At 44.9% G+C, this 18,507-nt stretch overlaps 1 protein-coding gene across 1 annotated transcript in view; it reads right to left on the reverse strand.

The window, feature by feature from the left end:
• Window positions 1–2,677: 2,677 nt before the first annotated feature.
• The window catches only part of VAV1 (vav guanine nucleotide exchange factor 1), a 63,052-nt gene continuing 47,222 nt past the window's right edge, over window positions 2,678–18,507 (reverse strand). The window contains exons 21-27 of the mRNA XM_047777316.1: window positions 18,409–18,474; window positions 16,130–16,161; window positions 10,854–10,970; window positions 9,383–9,470; window positions 6,511–6,625; window positions 4,761–4,912; window positions 2,678–2,987 (exon numbers count right to left, since the gene is read on the reverse strand). Of these exons, the coding sequence (XP_047633272.1) occupies window positions 2,934–2,987; window positions 4,761–4,912; window positions 6,511–6,625; window positions 9,383–9,470; window positions 10,854–10,970; window positions 16,130–16,161; window positions 18,409–18,474 (624 nt within the window). The 3' untranslated portion in view covers window positions 2,678–2,933. The remainder of the gene's footprint in view (window positions 2,988–4,760; window positions 4,913–6,510; window positions 6,626–9,382; window positions 9,471–10,853; window positions 10,971–16,129; window positions 16,162–18,408; window positions 18,475–18,507) is intronic.

Consider the following 18,507-nt stretch of genomic DNA (forward strand, 5'->3'; position numbering starts at 1 on the left):
GTATGACGTGAGGGCATGTTCTAACTTCAGTGATTAACAGCAGAGTGTCCAGCTTTCTGCAGCTCTTTCTCCTAAGAGGTATTCCTGCAGATTTACCGAAGAAGCAACGTCTTGGCTTTTTTATTTATTTATTTATTTATTTTTTGTCTTTTTGCTATTTCTTGGGCCGCTCCCACGGCATATGGAGATTCCCAGGCTAGGGATCTAATCGGAGCTGTAGCCACCGGCCTACACCAGAGCCACAGCAGCACAGGATCCAAGCCGTGTCTGCAACCTACACCACAGCTCACGGCAACGCCGGATCCTTAACCCACTGAGCAAGGGCAGGGACCGAACCCGCAACCTCATGGTTCCTAGTCGGATTTGTTAACCACTGCGCCACAACGGGAACTCCCGTCTTGGCTTTTGAACTTCAAAAGCCTAATTAAAGACCCTGGATCTTGGAGTTCCCTGGTGGCTCAGTGGGATAAGGATCCAGCGTTGTCACTGCTGTGGCTCAGGTCACTGCCCTGGTGTGCATTTGATCCCTGGCCTGGGAACTTTGGCATGCCATGGGCACGGCAGAAAAAAAGAAAGGAAGGAAGGAAGAAAGAAAAAGAAAAGATTGATTCTGAATTTTGGCTTTTGAGCCCCCCAAAATCAAAGCTCTCAAGGATTCTAGATAACTAAAGTCTGGCCAAAGTGGTGACCAGGGGCCGGGGGGGAGAGGGGAAAGGGAAGTTGTTGCTCAATAGGGTATAATTTCCCTTTTGCAAGATGAAAATTTCTGGAGAGTGATTGCACAACAGTGTAAATATACATCCCGCCGCCAAATTGCACATGTAAAACTGGTTAGGATGGTAAATTTGATGTCATGTGGGTTTTGCCACAATTTTTAAAAAATAATGCTATCAAGTCAAAAGAAAGCCTGGCTCTCTATACAGATGAGTATTCAGGATGAGTCAACTTTTCTTGCAGCAAAATAGATCGAGGTTCCCCATTGTGAACAGGAAGAGCTGGGCGGGAAAGAAGATGGTTAAACTCAGACATGGGTCCAGAGCTACGTTCCTGAATCCTGCGATCCCACCTCTCATCTAAATGGCTTCAGGGTGATGTGAGAAAAAGAAGGTTCCCGGGAACCCCCACCCCCACCCTGGACCCCAGGATAGAGCAGGCTGGGCGGGGTTTCTCCATATCCATCATAAGGCAGCATCCTTTGAGTAGGACTGGCTGCAAAGGACTGTGCACACCCAATCAGTACCCCACCCATTGCGCCCCAGGACTGACAAGGTCCATACAGGTTGGCGGCTCCAGTATGCCTGTGGTTCTCTGGCCACCAGAGCGTGTACTGCCTACATACAAGCAGGTTTCAAGCAACACCTAATGGAAGTTGATGGATAAATACCCCAGTTCCCTCGCCCTCCTCAACTCCAAAACTTGTTCTACGTTAACTTCCAGGTCCTGAATAAGAAGTCCCCATTGCCCACAGCTGTCACCTGCTCATCAGTGCTCCCTGTATCCCCCTCCCCTTCCCATCTCTCTTCCCCGCCCCCTCCCCTCTGGTTCCTTAGATCACCTCCCAGGCAGATTTTGCACCTCTCAATCCTTGTCTCAGGCTCTCCTTCTGGAGCAGCACCACTGAAGACAGGGACCACGTCATTTAGCATCCAAACCAGGATGCTCTGGAGAATGAGAAGGAAAAGTGACTCATAACTAGACCAGGGCAACAGCCAGGACTGCCCCAGGGAAACCAGAATGTAGGGTCATTCCACTCAGCATTCACAAAGAAACAGCCAGATGCCTGGTCCGTGCCAAGAGGGACACGGATGATGCAGAAACAGCAAAATCGAAGCAGAAGCTGTGGCATCTCAGCAGGGGGCAGCGGTGTCTCCAACACTCATGCCAAAGCCCCTGGAATTTGAACGTGACCTTGGAGAGAACTGACTCCAGAGACCCAGATGCAACTGAGATGAAGTTTCTATACCACTTAGCAGAACTGGAGGCGCTCCAAATAGGAATTATGTTCTATTATAGAAAAGGCGAATGAGACTTTCGTTTTTGCGATCTGAAATCTGTTGACGTACAATTATTTTCTGCTCTGTGGGCGTCCCATTTCCTTCTTCAGGTCTTATTTTACTTTTATTTTATTTTTACTTTTTGGCCACTCCGCAGCATACAGAGCTCCCAGACTAGGGATCAGGTCCCAGCCGCAGCTGTGACCTTTGCTGGGCTGGGGATTGAACCTCTATCCTAGTATTGCAGAGACGCCACTGATCCCTTGTGCCACAGTGGGAACTCCAGGTCTTATTTTATTTTGTTTTATTTTATTTTTATTTTTATTTTTGTCTTTTTAGGGCTGCACCCATGGCAAATGGAGGTTCTCAGGCTAGGGGTCCAATTGGAGCTATAGCTGCAGGCCTAGGCCACAGCCACCGCAACACAGGATCCAAGCCACGTCTGTGACCTACATCATAGCTCAGGGCAAAGCCAGAGGCCAGAAATCAAACCCGCGTCCTCGTGGATGCTAGTCAGGTTCGTTAACCACTGAGCCACCCGATGGGAACTCCCAGGTGTTATTTTAAATGGTAGAGGACGGTGATACAGCTGGAAGGCAGGAATTGGCCAGGGAGTTTTGTCTGTGTCCCAATGCCCCTTCCCACCTTTAGCCTTCTAGGGCTTTCTGAATGATACCAGTCTGTCCAATTATCATTTTATTAAAAGCTATTGCCTTGAGTCCCGCCTTCTCAAGGGGACCCAGAAGGAAATCAGTGTGTTATAAATTAATTGCACCAGGGCAACATCCCAGGAGCCCTGCCACCTGCACACTGACTCTCTACCATTCATCCTGGGCTCTCAGCCCACCAGGACCTGTCAAAGCCACTGGCCCCGCTGCCTGTTCATCCTGGGCTCAGAGCCGAGAGTAGTTTCTCATCTCTTTGCCAATGTGCCAAAGCTCAGCAGTACTCAGAATAATCTTCTTCCACATAATTGGAGGGGAACCAGCCAACCTGGAAAGAGACAGGGAAGTGGTCAGGGCAGCCTCTGCATCTTCTCCTGCTGTTCCTTGTTTCTTCCTACCTCAGGGCCTTTGCACCTGCCATACCTTCTACTGCAGAAAGTACCTCCCCCAGATATACCCTCAGCTGACCGCTCTCACCTCCTACAGTCCTTTACGTCTGTATCACCTTATCCTTAAGAACTTCACAACTATTAAAAATTGTAATCCCACCCACCCCAACACTCCTTATCCCTCTTTCCTCCTTTCCATAAAACTTCTCACCACCTAATCGATGACTTATGTTACTTTCTTATAGGCTTGTCTGTCTCCTCTCCCTTCACTACAATAGGGCAGGGATTTTTGTCTATCTTATTGATCACTGAGTTCCAACAGCCTAGAATCGTTCCTGGAATGCCATAGATATTTAATAAATATTTACTGAAAGGAGAGAAGGATGGATGGATGGATGGATGGATGGATGGATGGATGGATGGATGAATGGATGGAATGAGGGATGGATGATGGATAGAATGATGGATGAAATTATAGATAGATGGATAGAATGATGATAGATGGATGACTGGATAGACAGGTGAATTCTTTACAGCCCAGACCTTCCTAAACACTCCCAAAAGGCTCCCTCAAGTGTCCTCCATCACACACTGAATTTACCCTTCATGGTTCCTAAAACCATTCACCTGAGTCATTATCCAGGTCACTTTTCACGTATCTTTTCCTCTGGTAGAATTTAGGCTCCTAACCAGCGGCCTTATCTTCATTTAATAAATATTTTTCGAGAAACCCATACATCCCAGGCAATAGTCTAGATACAAGGAATTCATCAGCACATGACACAAAGACCCTCTGCCTTTGAGAGACAAAAATAAGAACCAGGCAGAAACAAACTTTTTTGAGAAAACTTGAGCTCTCTCCTGAAAGTCCAAATTCAGGCAGACAGAAGAACCCAAAAGGCAAAGGCAGTGGGTCCCAGTTCTGCCTCTTGATATGATTCAGTTGAGCACCTACGATGCAACGTCACTGCCCTGGGCACTGGTGATATGGCAGTGAACAAGATAGATGAATCCTTCCCTTCATGCTCCCTAAACATGCCAATCACTCTCTCACCCCAGGGCCTTTGCACATGCTGGTTTCTCTGCCTGGAATAATTTCCCACACACCAACCCCACACCCCGCCCCCATGACCTTGTACTCGGCTCACTTATCTCATCCCTCAGTGATCAGCTTGGCCTCTTAGAAGGCATCCTGTCCTGCTCCCAGGGTGGCTCAGGAGTTCCCCTCAGGGCTCCCAGGGTGCCTTATGATTTCCCTTCTCAATCTTGACTGCTTACTATTGCAACTGCATGTGTACAAGTCTATGCTTCTCACTAAACTATGAGTTTCACGAGAGCAGTAATTGTGTCGGGCTCATCTTTGCCTCTCTGGCACCTGGCTGAATGCCCGGCACATAGTAGGTGCTCAATACTTAAATGCAAGGTGCAAAGGAGACAGTTCGGGGGGTGGGGGGATGCGCTGGGGTTGTGGAATGGGAATCCTATAAAATTGGATTGTGATGATCTTTGTACAACTATAAATGTAATAAATTCATTGAGTAATAAAAATTAAAAAAATAATAAATGCAAGGTGCATAAATGAAATCTGCCCCTCATCCCTTCCAACTAGAGACGCCCTCCCCAGGACCACTGCCCACCTTCTTCACGCCACCAAGACGCCCAGTTCACCCTACGCCCTTTCCCTGGGGCTCCCAAACTCCACCCTGACTCACCCGGCCATAAATCTCCCCTCGCCACCAGCCCTGCTGTCCCTTCTTGTTCAGGATCTTGATGATGTCACCCTCCTTCAGGGACAGTTCCGATCGGTCCCGGGCGCAGAAGTCATAGCGGGCTTTGGCTGTCCCAAAGTACTTGGTGCTTCCCGCTGTGTGGGGGGACAGCAGATGTGGGAAGGGGGTACAAAGCAGACACCCACCCACTGTCTGGGGATGGGGGTGAGGGTGGGCAGGGAATGCTCCCAGGAGGGTACACCAGGACGAAGGGCCCCTCGATGCTCCTTTATGCTGAGTGTGAGGCACCCCGTGTTCGGAGGGGGGCACAGCTGTATTCCCAGAATCATCCTTCTAGCCCAACCAGCATCCACATTTAGAAAATAATACCATTTATCATCTCTTAAATGTTTTGCATCTATTCACAGTAAAAGAAACAGAAGAATGATGTGGGGTTTTCCATTCCAGATAACATTCATTATATTAAGAATGTCCAAGGATTGCAAAAGAGAGAATCAGAGAAAGAAAAGCAAGGGGGGAAAAGGACACAGAAAACATTTCAAATGTAATAAATGTCACAATATAAAGTGACATTATAGAATATAAAATTCATGTATAGTATTTCTGCAAAGATGCTAAGATGGAATGTCCATATACAACCAGGACAAAGAAAGGAACGGAGAGACAGACAGAAACATATTTGACGGGGTGATAAAAATAGGGGCAATTTTGGTCTCTGAGTCCTGATGTTATGCTGGTGTGGCTTCTTCAAAAATATATCATTTTAATAATAATTAATTTTTAAATCCAGATTTAAAATTTCTGGAGGTGTAAGAACTCAGACACTCCACCCCCCGTGTGACTGTTTCAAAAAAGTTACACCAGAATGCACTCCAGCAAAATGAAACTTGAATCGGAATAAGGAATTTTGAAAATAAAGAAAAACGTGGAAAACAAGAAATACAGAGTCTAAATAATTCTTGATACTGTATTTGCAAAGTGAACTGCAATGGTAAAGAAAAAATTCCTACAATACAGTTGTTTTCATTCATTCACAGCCAACATTCCAAATAATTTCAACAAACCAGGTGAAGGAGCGATACAAAGGAAAAGAGAAATAAGAGTGTGCTAACAGTCTTGCCTTTTTGTGGAAGAAGATTGTAGATACTAACTAAGGCCTGATATTGATACAAAAGGCTTAGGAGTTCCCGTGGTGGCCCAGTGGTAATGAACCGGACTAGCATCCATGAGGATGTGGGTTCCATCCCTGGCCTCGCTCAGTGGGTTAAGGATCCGGCATTGCCATGAGCTGTGGTGTAGGTCGCAGACGCCGCTCGGATCCTACATTGCTGTGGCTGTGTATAGGCTGGAGGCTTCAGCTCCCATTCAACCCCTAGCCTGGGAACCTCCATATGCCAAAGGTGTAGCCCTCAAAAGGCAAACAAACAAACAAACAAACAAAAAAACTCACAAAAATAAAGGCTTAAAAGGTGCAGGGGAGAATGCTTCTGGTCCCTGGTGTCCTCAGATTCCTAAATATGAAAGGAACCCCTACTCCACCTTCCATCCAAGTCAATGGATATGCAAACTTCTCAAGGGCAAAGGGAAAGACTGAAAGTGGAAAAATGTTCAGATGGTTTCACCGAGAAGACTTCTCTACACCCACTGGAAGGAACGCCTGTGGTTTCCCCAGACTTTCCCTCCACAATGGGAGGAAGCTGGCACTGCAGACCCCCATCTAGAGACCTCCTACCTGGAGGTTTGCTGATGGCTCTCCTCTCAGGCTCCTTAAAGGGGAACTGCAAGGTGGTGTCCAGTGACTTGAAGCAATCTTTCAGGGAGTTCTGTTGGTAGAATTCAACCAGCTCCTGGAAAGAGAACAGCAGGACAGATGCTTTTCCAGGTCAGCCTATTGGGCGGGGGGCGGGAGGGGGATGCTGTAGAACTGGAAGGAGCTACATCCATCTCATCCCAGGAAACAGGTCCTTCCTTGTGGCCTCTCTGGCAATAGACTCCTTGAATGCTCCCTGTGACGTGGAGCTCACTTCCCTACTGGTCAGCCAGGACCATTTTATACGGAAGAAGTTACATGGTCTCAAGCCAGTTCCCCTAATAGCCAGTTCACTTCATTATATATTTATCAAAGAATCATAGTTCCCATCATGGCTCAGGGAAAACAAATCTGACTAGCATCCATGAGGATGTAGGTTCGATCCCTGGCCTCGCTCAGTGGGTTAAGGATCCAGCGTTACCCTGAGCTGTGGTGTAGGTCGCAGATGTGGCTCGGATCCTACATTGCTGTGGCTGTGGTGTAGGCCAGCAGCTGTAGCTCCGAATGACCCCTAGCCTGGGAATCTCCATATGCCAGGAGTGCGGCCCTAAAAAAAACAGAGACATTTTAAGGAGATGAATGCAATGTGTGAGCCCTCTGGGAAAAACAGCTATAAAAAACATAATCAGGGCAATCAGGGAGCTTGGAAAACAGGCTATATATTAGATAATAATTTTGTAGCAATGTTCAACTTTCTGGCTGTGATAATGAGGCAAGAGAATGTTTTGGCTCTTCAGATACCCGTGCTAAAGTGTTTACAGGAAAGATCTGGCTGCCTGCAAATTACTCCTAAATAGTGAAGAATAAATGCATGACTGGGGCAGGGGAGAGGTAGAAAGAGAGAGAAAGCAAAAGAGGCAGAATATTAACAATTAGTAAATCCAGATGAAAGGTCCACAAATATTCATAACACTATTCTAGTAACCTTTCAGAATTTTTCAGAAATAAAAAAATGAAGGGGGACATTTTTTTCAAGAATAATATATCCCATTTCTGGGTATATATCCGGAAAAGATGAAAACGCTAATTTTAAAAGATACATGCACCCCAATGTTCATAGCAGCACTTTTTACAATAGCCAAGACATGGAGGCAACCTAAATGTCCACCAACAGATGAACGGATACAGAAGATGGGGTGCGTATATACAATGAAATATTACTCAGCCATAAAAAAGAATGAAATAATGTCATTTGCAACAACATGGATGGACCTAGAGATGATCATACTATGTGAAGTAAGTCAGATATTGAAAGACAAGTGCCATATGATATCACTTATATGTGGAATCTTTTTTAAAATGATACAAATGAACTTATTTACAAAATGGAACTAGATTTACAGACAAAGAAAACAAACTTATGGTTACCACAGGGGAAAGGGAGGAAAGGGATAAATTAAGAGTTGGGGATTAACAGATCACACTACTACGTACAAAATAGATAACCAACAAGGAACTACTGAGTAGCACAGGGAATTATATTCAATACCTATAATGGAAAAGAATCTGAAAAAGAGTTTATGTGTGCGTCTATGTGTATATACAGATGTGTGTGTGTGTGTGTATGTACATATATATAATATATAACTTAATCACTTGCTGTATACCTGAAACTAACAGAGCATTGGAAATCAACTTTACATCCTTAAAAAACTAAAAAAAAAAAAAATTTAAGTTTGATGAAGAAAAAGATTTGTAGAATGAACGAACAGTCCCTAACCTTCTGGGCACTCAAGGATCCAATGGATCAAGTGTAGGATCAAGTGAAGTCTGAGATATCTTCCTTAAAAAAAAAAAATGCAGATATATGCACAATTCTGGATTTTCCTTCAGAAGACTCAAAGCTCCTTAAGGATCTGCAGACCATGAGTGAGATCCATGTGCCTTAGACCAATGGGCTTAAAACGTCTAACAGGTAGCCCGAAATTACAGGGCACCAAACAGAAGCCAAAACATTTAAAGATGTTCGGATTCTCCATGAAATGGTCATTGAGCAGGTTAGGCAGAGCTGAGTCTTGATGCTTGACAAAAATAGAGGCTCTGGGAGTTCTCTAGTGAGCTCAGCAGGTTAAGGATCTAGTGTTGTCACTGCAGTGGCTCAAATTGCTGCTGTGGTGCAGGTTCGATCCCTGGCCCGGAAATTTCCACATGCCGAGGGCATGGCTGAATAAAAATAGGGCCTCTGCCATTCTGTGATATGAGAATTAAACTTCAGTTTCCCCCATCTGTGAGATGGGAACTCAAGAGTGAGTTGAGGGGATTAACAGGAATCCTATTTATATGTGATACTCAGTAAGTGCTTATAAATACTCACTTCTATTATGTTTATTATTATTATTATTATTATTATTATTATTATTATTATTATTGCTGGGCATTAGGAAAATGAGTTTAAAGCCAATTGCTCCTGGAATTCCCATAGTGGCTTAGCAGTATCCATAGTATCCATGAGGATGTGGGTTCAACATCTGGCCTCCCTCAGTGGGTTAAAGATCCAGTGTTGCCGTGAGCTGTGGTGTAGGTCACAGACATGGCTCAGAGCTGGCATTGCTGTGGCTGTGGTGTAGGCCGGCAGCTGCAGCTCCAATTTGACCCCTAGCCTGGGAACTTCCACATGGCACAGGTATGGCCTTATAGAGCAAAATAAATGAATAAATAAATAAAGTCAATTGCTCCTTAGTGTTCTTGGAGGGGCTGTCCTGAAACATAGGAAAGGGGGTCCTCAAGATAGAGCTTCAGGAAGGGTCCTGCCTAGATTCTAGAAGGCTGAGGTGACGGGTAGATCAGCCCTTACCGTAAGCCCTCGGAAAGCCTTCTTTTCTGTAATCCGGTAGAGTCCTTCTCCCGTCATGATTTTAATATGCTTGACTTCAACATTATACCTGGAAACAGGGAAGAGAGTGAGATAGTCATGGGGCCCTGGGTCTGGAAATTCAGGGCCATCTCCTGTCACTGCTCAGCCCCAGGCTACACACCACCCCAACCATGGAAGAAGCATTCTTGGCTACTTCAAGGAGGGGGCGACCCCTGGAGCCCAACTGGATCCCTTTTCTGGAGCCTTTGCTGCTCTAAGCCTTAATTTCTTCCTCTGTATAACAGGCAACATCTTCCTTGACTCACAGGATCGTTGAGAAGTCAAGAGGATGTCGTAAAGAAAGCACTGTTCTAGAATAGATAGGACAAAACCTCCACTTGCACCACCAAGGAGCACCACAGACTCTAAAGGACACTGGAGAAGGAACCCACTTCCACCAATATGGTGCACCACGGACTAGTAAGGACACGGAAGAAACATGCAGTGGCAGAACCATCTGCCAATCTGACCTAGATAATAAGAATAATAATGATAAAAAATCTCCTTCTCCAAGTCCCCCACCCCCAGAAATGCCGGGGAAAAACGGTGAACTCTCAAAAAAAGTAAGGGAAATCCCCAGAGGCCAAAAATGAGGGATGAAACTAAAAAGTAGGCAGGAAGCATCAACTGCCACCCTATAGGCTTTGCTGATCTTGGTAACCAAGGAGAACATGTCTTGATCACACAGAAACATCAGATGAGTTAGTGGATCCTTGCAGGGTGGAGAGTCGGCACTGAGACCTGACCACACTCCATAAGGCTGGATTGTCAAAAACTACATACTTAGGGAAAGGGGTGGTCTTGAAGAATTCCACCCATCAGCAAAGCAGGGGCCATAAGAAAGCTTGTTTGTCTCAGACCCAACACAGAAAAGTCACTGCTGAGAATTCACAATCTCAGTCCTGCCCTCATATGGATTTAGGGTTTAAAATTAAACTACCTGTGTAATTGGGAATGAAGGAAGTAACCTAGAATAACTTTGTCTGAAAAAGAAATCTACTTGTTGATTGCCAATGGAAAATCTCTGGAGACCCAGGCAGCAAAGATACCTGCTGGGAAAGCCCCACTTAAGATCACAAGGCAAAATTACAAAACCAACAAGGAAACGAGCCACCATGAGCAAGAAGCTTCACCCAAGAAACAGAGAGGCAGGAGAGCCAGGGTCTGCAAGACTTGGGTGCAGGTTGCATTTCTGCCTCTTCCTGGAGTATGCGGAATACTCCAGGCTTGGAGCCTTGCTAAGAAGCATATCTCTTTCCTATGGGTTGTCGGTCAATTAAAAGGAATAAGAAAGATTAAAAACATGCAGCACGAGCTCAAAAAAAGGTGACTATCGTGACATTCCCTTCTTCCTAAAGCATCAGCAGCACCCAGGTCACAAGGGGAGATGAGTCAGAAAAGGAGGAATTACTTAATGCTGATGGCAAATTCTGCAGCATCCTTCACCCTCTGCCGCACCAAGAACGTCCCATCCGAGCGGTTGGTGAGGATGCTTTCTGCCCCAGCACGCTCCATGGGGCCAGCATACCTGTCAAGATACACCAAGGAGAGGAGATTGCCTTATTGAGGCTGCTTTTTCCCCCCAACCCCTGTGACTTTTATACTTATTTATTTATTTGCTTTTTAGGGCCGCACCTGCAGCATATGGAAGTTCCCAGGCTAAGGGTCGAATCGGTGCTACAGCTGCCGGCCTACACCACAGCCACAGCAACTCAGGATCCAAGCCACGTCTGTGACCTACACCACAGCTCACAGCAACGCTGGTTCCCTGACCCACTGAGCGAGGCCAGGGGTTGACCTTGCATCCTCAGGGATACTAGTCAGATTTGTTTCCACTGCGCCACCAACAGGAACTCCAAACCCCTATGATTTTTAAAGTTAATGTCAGCCTTGGTCCAGCAGCCCTTAGACACCAAGGTAAACCCTGGGTGGTGAGGTGGTGGCCAGAATCCCAAAGTATGCAGTGGCCATTGGACTTCTGTAAGTCACACCAAAATTTCATACCTGGATTGCAGGAGACGGCTCTTTGCCTATGACTGTGTTTTAGAGTGATGCAATGAGAAATATATATTTGGTCTTTGTGCGCCTCTCCCTCGTTTCCTGGCATATAACTCTTAACACCTCTGGCATCTCCTAAGTGATCAGTGTCTTTGTGTATGCTGATGAGAGTGTCTTTGTGTATGCTGATGAGATGATGGGGTTAGGCGGGTGGCTGAGGGCTCCTCAAGAGCCTTAGGATGGGGGCTGGTGACCAGAAGAACCTTTAGCCCCACCCTACCCCAATGTCTGGGGAGGGAAGAGGGGCTGGAGATGAGTTGATCACTAATGGCCAGTGATGTAATCAGTCTTGCTTATGCAGTGATGCCTCATCCAAACCCCAACCAAATGGTCTTGGGGAGCTTCTAGGTTGGTGAACACAAGGAGGTGGTACCCAGAGAGGGGGCAGAAGCTCTGCTGCCTTTCCTACACCTTGCCCGGTGCACCTCTTCCATCTGGCTGTTCCTGAGCAGGATCCTTTTATAATAAACTGGTCATTTAGTAGGTAAACTGTCTATCTAAGTCCTGTGAGTTTGTATGAGCAAATTATCCAACCCAAAGAGATGGTTGTGAGAATGTCCCCTTTACAGCCAATGGGTCAGAAGTAGGGGTGACCTGGGCTTGTGATTAGCATCTCAAGTAGAGGATTGTCCCTTGGGAGTGAGCTCTTAACTTATAGGATCTGACACTGACTCCAGATAGATAGTGTCTGAACTGAATTGAATTGTACCACACCCAGGTGGTGTCTGGAGAATTGGAGAATTGTTTGGTGTGGGGAAAAAGAAAAAGAAAACATATTTGGTTCAGAATTGTTGAAAGTGTTGAAAGTGGGGTGTTTTTTTTTGTTGTTGTTGTTGTTTTTTTAAATCAGGGATTGGGTGGTGGGGAGGATGAACAGTGGAGCAGAGGATTTTTATGTTTCTCTTTTTTTATTTTTTGGCCATGCCCCAGCATGGGGAAGTGCCTAGGCCAGGGATCAAACCCGTGCTACAGCAGTGACAACTCAGGATCCTTAACTTGCTAAGCCACAAGAGAATTCCCAGTTGTTGGGGTGTTTTTTTTTTGGTTTTTTTTTTTCTTTTACTCTGAAATTCAGCATTCCTGGTCAGGCATTTACCAGTGTCCATGGTTGCCCATCTCTGTGGTCACCAGGATGAAAATAGGGTGAGGGAGGAAATCAAGACATTAGCCTCAGGTGCAAAATTCAAAGGGCAAGCCACAAAACTCAGTCATCGAGATAAATAATAAGTCGTATTTGAACGCACTATTTCTAAAAATCGAAACAGGAAGTTCCCATTGTGGCTCAGCAGTAAGGAGCCTGACTAGCATCCATGAGGAAGCAGGTTCCATCCCTGGCCTCACTCAGTGAGATAAAGGATCGGCGTTGCCATGAACCGTGGTATACGTTGCATACGTGGTTCGAGTGGCTGCGGCAGTGGCATAGGCCAACAGCTGCAGCTCCAATTCAACTCCTAGCCAGGGAACTTCCATATGCCGCAGATGCAGCCCTAAAAAAAAAAAAAAAAAAAGCAAAATGACTGCAAAAGCAGCTGTAGGGAGTTCCTGTCGTGGCACAGTGGTTAACGAATCCGACTAGGAACCATGAGGTTGCGGGTTCGATCCCTGCCTTGCTCAGTAGGTTAATGATCCGGCGTTGCCGTGAGCTGTGGTGTAGGTTGCAGACGCGGCTCGGATCCCGAGTTGCTGTGGCTCTGGCGTAGGCTGAAGGCTACAGCTCTGAATGGACCCCTAGCCTGGGAACCTCCATGTGCCGCAGGAGCGGCCCAAAAAATGGCAAAAAGACAAAAAAAAAAAAAAAAGCAGCTGTAAAAAGGAATGTAGCTCTGACACCAGCGACGACGTGGCCAGACCTTAAAAACTTGAAACGGAGTGAGAGAAGCCAGACACAAAAGGCCACGTGGTGTGTGATTCCATTCATATGAAGGGTCCAGAACAGGTAAATCCACAGAAAGTAGATTAGTGGTTGTCAAGGGCTGGGGAAGGGAAGAGGTCATGACTGCTAATGGGGGATGGGGTTTCTTTTTGGGGGTGATGAAAATGTTCTGGGGCTAGATAGACGTGGTGGTTGGTGAAGGTATTAAATGCCATTTAATATAGATGTGAATGTAAATATATTTATTCTGGAAATATAAACATATATAACATAAATAATATATATTAATTATAGATAGTATATAATTATATGATATAAAACATGAATATGAATATATTTATGGCATAAATTTAAATATATATTAAATATACATTACCTATAGATAAAAATTAATTACAAATGATACATAAATGTGAATATGAATGTGTTTATGCTATTAATGTAAATATATAATAAAGTATATTAATTACATACTATGCAATTATAGATAATATAAAATGTGAATATGAATATATTTATGGCATAAATTTAAATGTATAATGTAAATAATATATACTAACTATAGATAATATGTGATATATACATATAAATTATTTATGATATATGAAAATTTATGCGATAAATGTAAATACATAATGTGTCAACAATATATATTATTTATACACTATATAATTACAGATAATATATAAATGTGAATCTGAATACTTATGCTATGTGTGAACATAAATAATATGTTGTTATAGATAATATCTACTATAGATAATATATCAATATAAATATGAATAATGCTATAAATGTAGATACATAATATAATATGTATTAATTTTATATAATATATAATAATATGATAGGTCAACATGAATATGTAATAGAAGCATCAACATTAACATAAGTGCCACCTTAAATGGTTAATTTTCTGTTATGTGAATGTCTCAATTTTAAAAATAAATTTAAAAAATCCCGATGGACAAAATGTCAACATTTTAAATAAAAACAAGATCTGACTCTGCACTTGCCTATTTCACCACAATTCACCTTTCCCTACTCCCAGCCCAGTCATATTTTTATTATTATTTTTTTTGGTCATATCTTGTCTTTATTTACAGTTTTGAGATTTTGCTCATCATGGATTTCTTTTGGCTTGCTTTTGATTTATTTTAAATATTGCATTAAAATAGTATGGATCTCGCTACCTGAGTTTGGGGCGCCCCCTTAAAGGTTGCACCCAAAGTTAAGGTCTTACTCTTCTCATCCCTGTCCAGCCCTGGTGACCACATCCCACAGGGCAGTGGCGGAGTGATTACAGCCTCAAGAGACCATGGCTTAAATCCTGCCTCTGCCCCTTAGTCCCTCTGTGACCTCAGGAACTGATTTGTTACTCTGACCCCAATTTCCTCTTCTGAAAAGAGGAGATAAAATTCCTCAATACCGAGGGACATTTTCGACAAATGGCAATAATACATTTGGAGCCCCACATACTTTGTAGGACGTGAATGTTTATCATGCCCATTGGTTACTAATACTCTCCACAGGCAGTCAGGTCAGGCTTTGCAGGCAAGCAGACTTGGGTTCAAATCCCACCTCCTCATTTTCTCACTGTGTGACACTGAACAAATCACTTGCCCTCTCTGAGCCTTGGTTTCCTCATTTGCAGAAAAGGAGTAAGAACAGCAGGTACTTCAAAGCATAATTGAGAGAACTGAACGTATCCTTAAAGCGCTGGCACATGGTTATAAAAACACCACCACGTTAGGTCAAGCCCAAGACTCCAACAATTGTAAACTGCACCGTGCTTTCACAAGCTATTATGAAATAAAAATTGCTGTCCATAAAATTAGGCAGAAGACTGAGACTCCACTAATTATAAGAGCCATTCCAATGCCAGAGATGTTAAAACGTGAGGAGGGGGATGATGGGCACTTTAGAATGGATCGAAATGAGGTCATAACAGCTAACGCTAATAACAACAGATAATAAAGTGCTTTTTGTGTGCCAGGAACGCAACTAAACACTTTATAGGTCATGGCTATGGAAGCCTAACAGCCCTATGAAATAGATACTATTATAAATCTGTTTTCCAGGAGTTCTCATCATGGTGAGCGGAAATGAGTCTGACTAGGAACCATGAGGTTGTAGGTTCGATCCCTGGCCTCACTCAGTGGGTTAAGGATCTGGTGTTGCCGTGAGCTGTGGTGTAGGTCATAGACGCGGCTCGGATCCCGAATTGCTGTGTCTGTGGTGGAGGCCGGTGGCTGTGGCTCCGATTCGACCCCTAGCCTGGGAACCTCCCTGTGCCGTGGATGCGGCCCTAGAAAGCAAAAAAAAAAACTCTTTTCCATAGAGGAAAGCTGAAGCATAGAGAAGTTGAGTTATTGGCCCAAGGTCACACAACAGGGATATGTTGGAGTCCGAATTTGGACCCAGGTCAGCGGGGTCTGAAGCAAAATTGTAAACCCCCACCCCTCACTGCTCTATAAGCAGTAGGTGCTCAAAAAAGCGAGGGAGGGAACTGCCATTAGCATCATCATCATCATTTGCCTTCCAGTGAAACCACAATCTCCCAAAGTCAAGGACCCTCCTTTGTCTGCTCTCTCCTTAGCAGCCCCCAGCTGAGGGCTGAGCCCAGCAGTCAAGGCTCAAGGTTTGAAGAATGAATAACTTATTGGCTTGTAGCCCCCACTTCCACCCCACGGCCCAGCCCAGGCATCCGCCCCAGAGCACCCCAAGCTGAAAATAAGAAAGGTGGTTATACTCACCAAAGATGAACAGACAGGTCCTGGGGGGGACCCTGGGGACATAGATAGAGATCGACACTTAGGGCAAAGGGTCCAGCATGGCAACAGAGGTCAGGGCCCTACATTCATTCATTCATTCATTCCGCTATCACTGATTAGGCGCCTACTATACTCTTCTTTGGACATACATACGGCCCCAGAATCCAGGAGGAGAGAGCGGTTCACCCTCAAATGAACCAGCTTTAAAGAGACAGCTAAATGTGCAGAAAGAAATTGAAGATATGCCCAGAGCTTGGCTTCTGAATGCCATGGCCCACCAAAAGGACCTGGGCTCCTTGGGTAAATGGTTGATTCCAAGATTGGGGCAGAAAAACTGCAAGGGAAGTCTGATATCGCGCTAGAAAGTAAGGAAGGGCTCAAAGGATGGGGACATGTCAAAAGGAAAGGCTAATCTGAAAGGCCCACTGGCCAAGGCTAAGGCAATTTTTTTACAGACTTTTTTTTTTTAATTTTTATTTTTTGGCCATGCCCACAGCATGAGGAAGTTCTGGGGCCAGGGATCAAACCCGCACCACAGTGGTGACCCAAGTCACAGCAGGAATAATGCCAAGCCCTTAACCCACTGAGCCACCAGGGAACGTCCAAGGCTGGGACAAATTTTATTTTATTCTTTTTTTTTTTTTTCCTGTCTTTTAGGGCTGCACCTAAGGCATATGGGAAGTTTCCAGGCTAGCAGTCAATTCAGAGCTGCAGCTGCTGGCCTACACCACAGCCAGGGCAACGTGGGATCTGAGCCGTGTCTGACACCTACACCACAGCTCACAGCAATGCCAGATCCTTAACCCACTAAGCAAGGCCAGGGATCAAACCTGAGTCCTCATGGATACTAGTCAGGTTTGCTCACGATGGGAACTCCCTGGGACACTTTTTAAATAAAAATCCAGGAACATGAAGTTCCAAGGTGGTGCAGTGGGTTAGGAATCCAGCTTTGTCACTGCTGTGGCAGAGGTTCGTTCCCTGGCCCCGGAACTTCTGAATGCCATGGGCGAGGCAAAATCCAGGACCATTTCCTGAGATAGATAACATACAGATACAGAGATAGATACATAGATGATTATTAGATATATAGATGATTGACAGATACATAGGTACATACATAATACACAGATACATGGCAACCACAGTTTTTCCTTACAATAGAATATCAGCTAATAACTTTTCAAGGAATGATGGAAACTCCCAATGTAATTCCATAGTGGAGAGATCCGGATGACCCCAAACCAAAAAAAAAAAAAAAAAGTCTAAGATATTTCAGGGACAATTAGTAAAAGTATAAATACATAGTCTAAATATATAATAGTATAATCTCTATGTTGAAGTTCATGTATTTAAAACTCATGCTCTGGTTATATAAGAGAAGGTTCTCCTTTTGGGAAATATTCAGAGAGGAGGGGGAAATATGTCTGTAAGCTTAGACGTCTCAGGAAAAATAAATACTAGACATTTCAAAATTAAAATATGTCGAGAAAAAAAGCAAATGATAGAACACAGGGGACAAAATGTTAACACTTGGCGTATCTGAGTAAAGCATAATCGGGAGTTCTTTGCATTATTCTCGCGACTTTTCTGGAAGTCTGGAATTTTAGCAAATGAAAGCGACAAAAACGGGAGATGAGCTTCCCAGCAGACGCCAGTGAAAGCGGCAGAGGGGTCATGAGGGAGGATGAGAGAGGGCTGAAGTTTGGGGAGGGAGGGAAAGACTTGGAGTCAGCATAAAGACTGAGGAAGGGAGCGCCCCTGGGGCACAGCGGGTTGAGCATCTGGTGGTGCTGCTGCTTTGGCTCTGATTACTACTGTAGTGCAAGAGCCAGCCCTGACCCGGGAACGTCTACTTGCCATGGGCGTGGCCAAAAACGGATGGGGGCGGGGCAGAGGGATGGGCAGATTGGCTCACAGGATCTGAGCCAGGAGGCAGGGGTGGAGGTGGGGGAAGAGGAGGATGACCCTGTATAGGACTCCATTCGATGCTTGTGAAGGAAGCCAGAGACTGGCCAGGCTTCTGGACCCCTGCTGCTCTCTTCATGCGGAGGAAGATCGTCATACGAGAACCAAGGAGACAAGGATGGGCCATCCTTCTCCAGGTGGCTTCCCCTCCAGGCTCAGTCATCAAGGTAGGTAATAACCTGCCAGGATGAGCAACCTCCTCCCATTTTTAAGAGGGTCTCCCCAGCGCTGCCCGCCCTCACAGGACTCTCTGTGGACCCCCTTGCCCTCGCTCCAATCAGACTTGAGGCACTCACATGTACATAGGGCTTGACCCTGTTACAGGGAAACCAGCCAACTTCGTTGGTAGACGTATTCCTGCCCTAAAAAGATGGGAGGGAAAGATGTTCAGAGGT

The sequence above is a fragment of the Phacochoerus africanus genome, chromosome 4 (assembly GCF_016906955.1).
Source record: "Phacochoerus africanus isolate WHEZ1 chromosome 4, ROS_Pafr_v1, whole genome shotgun sequence".
Lineage (NCBI taxonomy): Eukaryota > Metazoa > Chordata > Mammalia > Artiodactyla > Suidae > Phacochoerus > Phacochoerus africanus.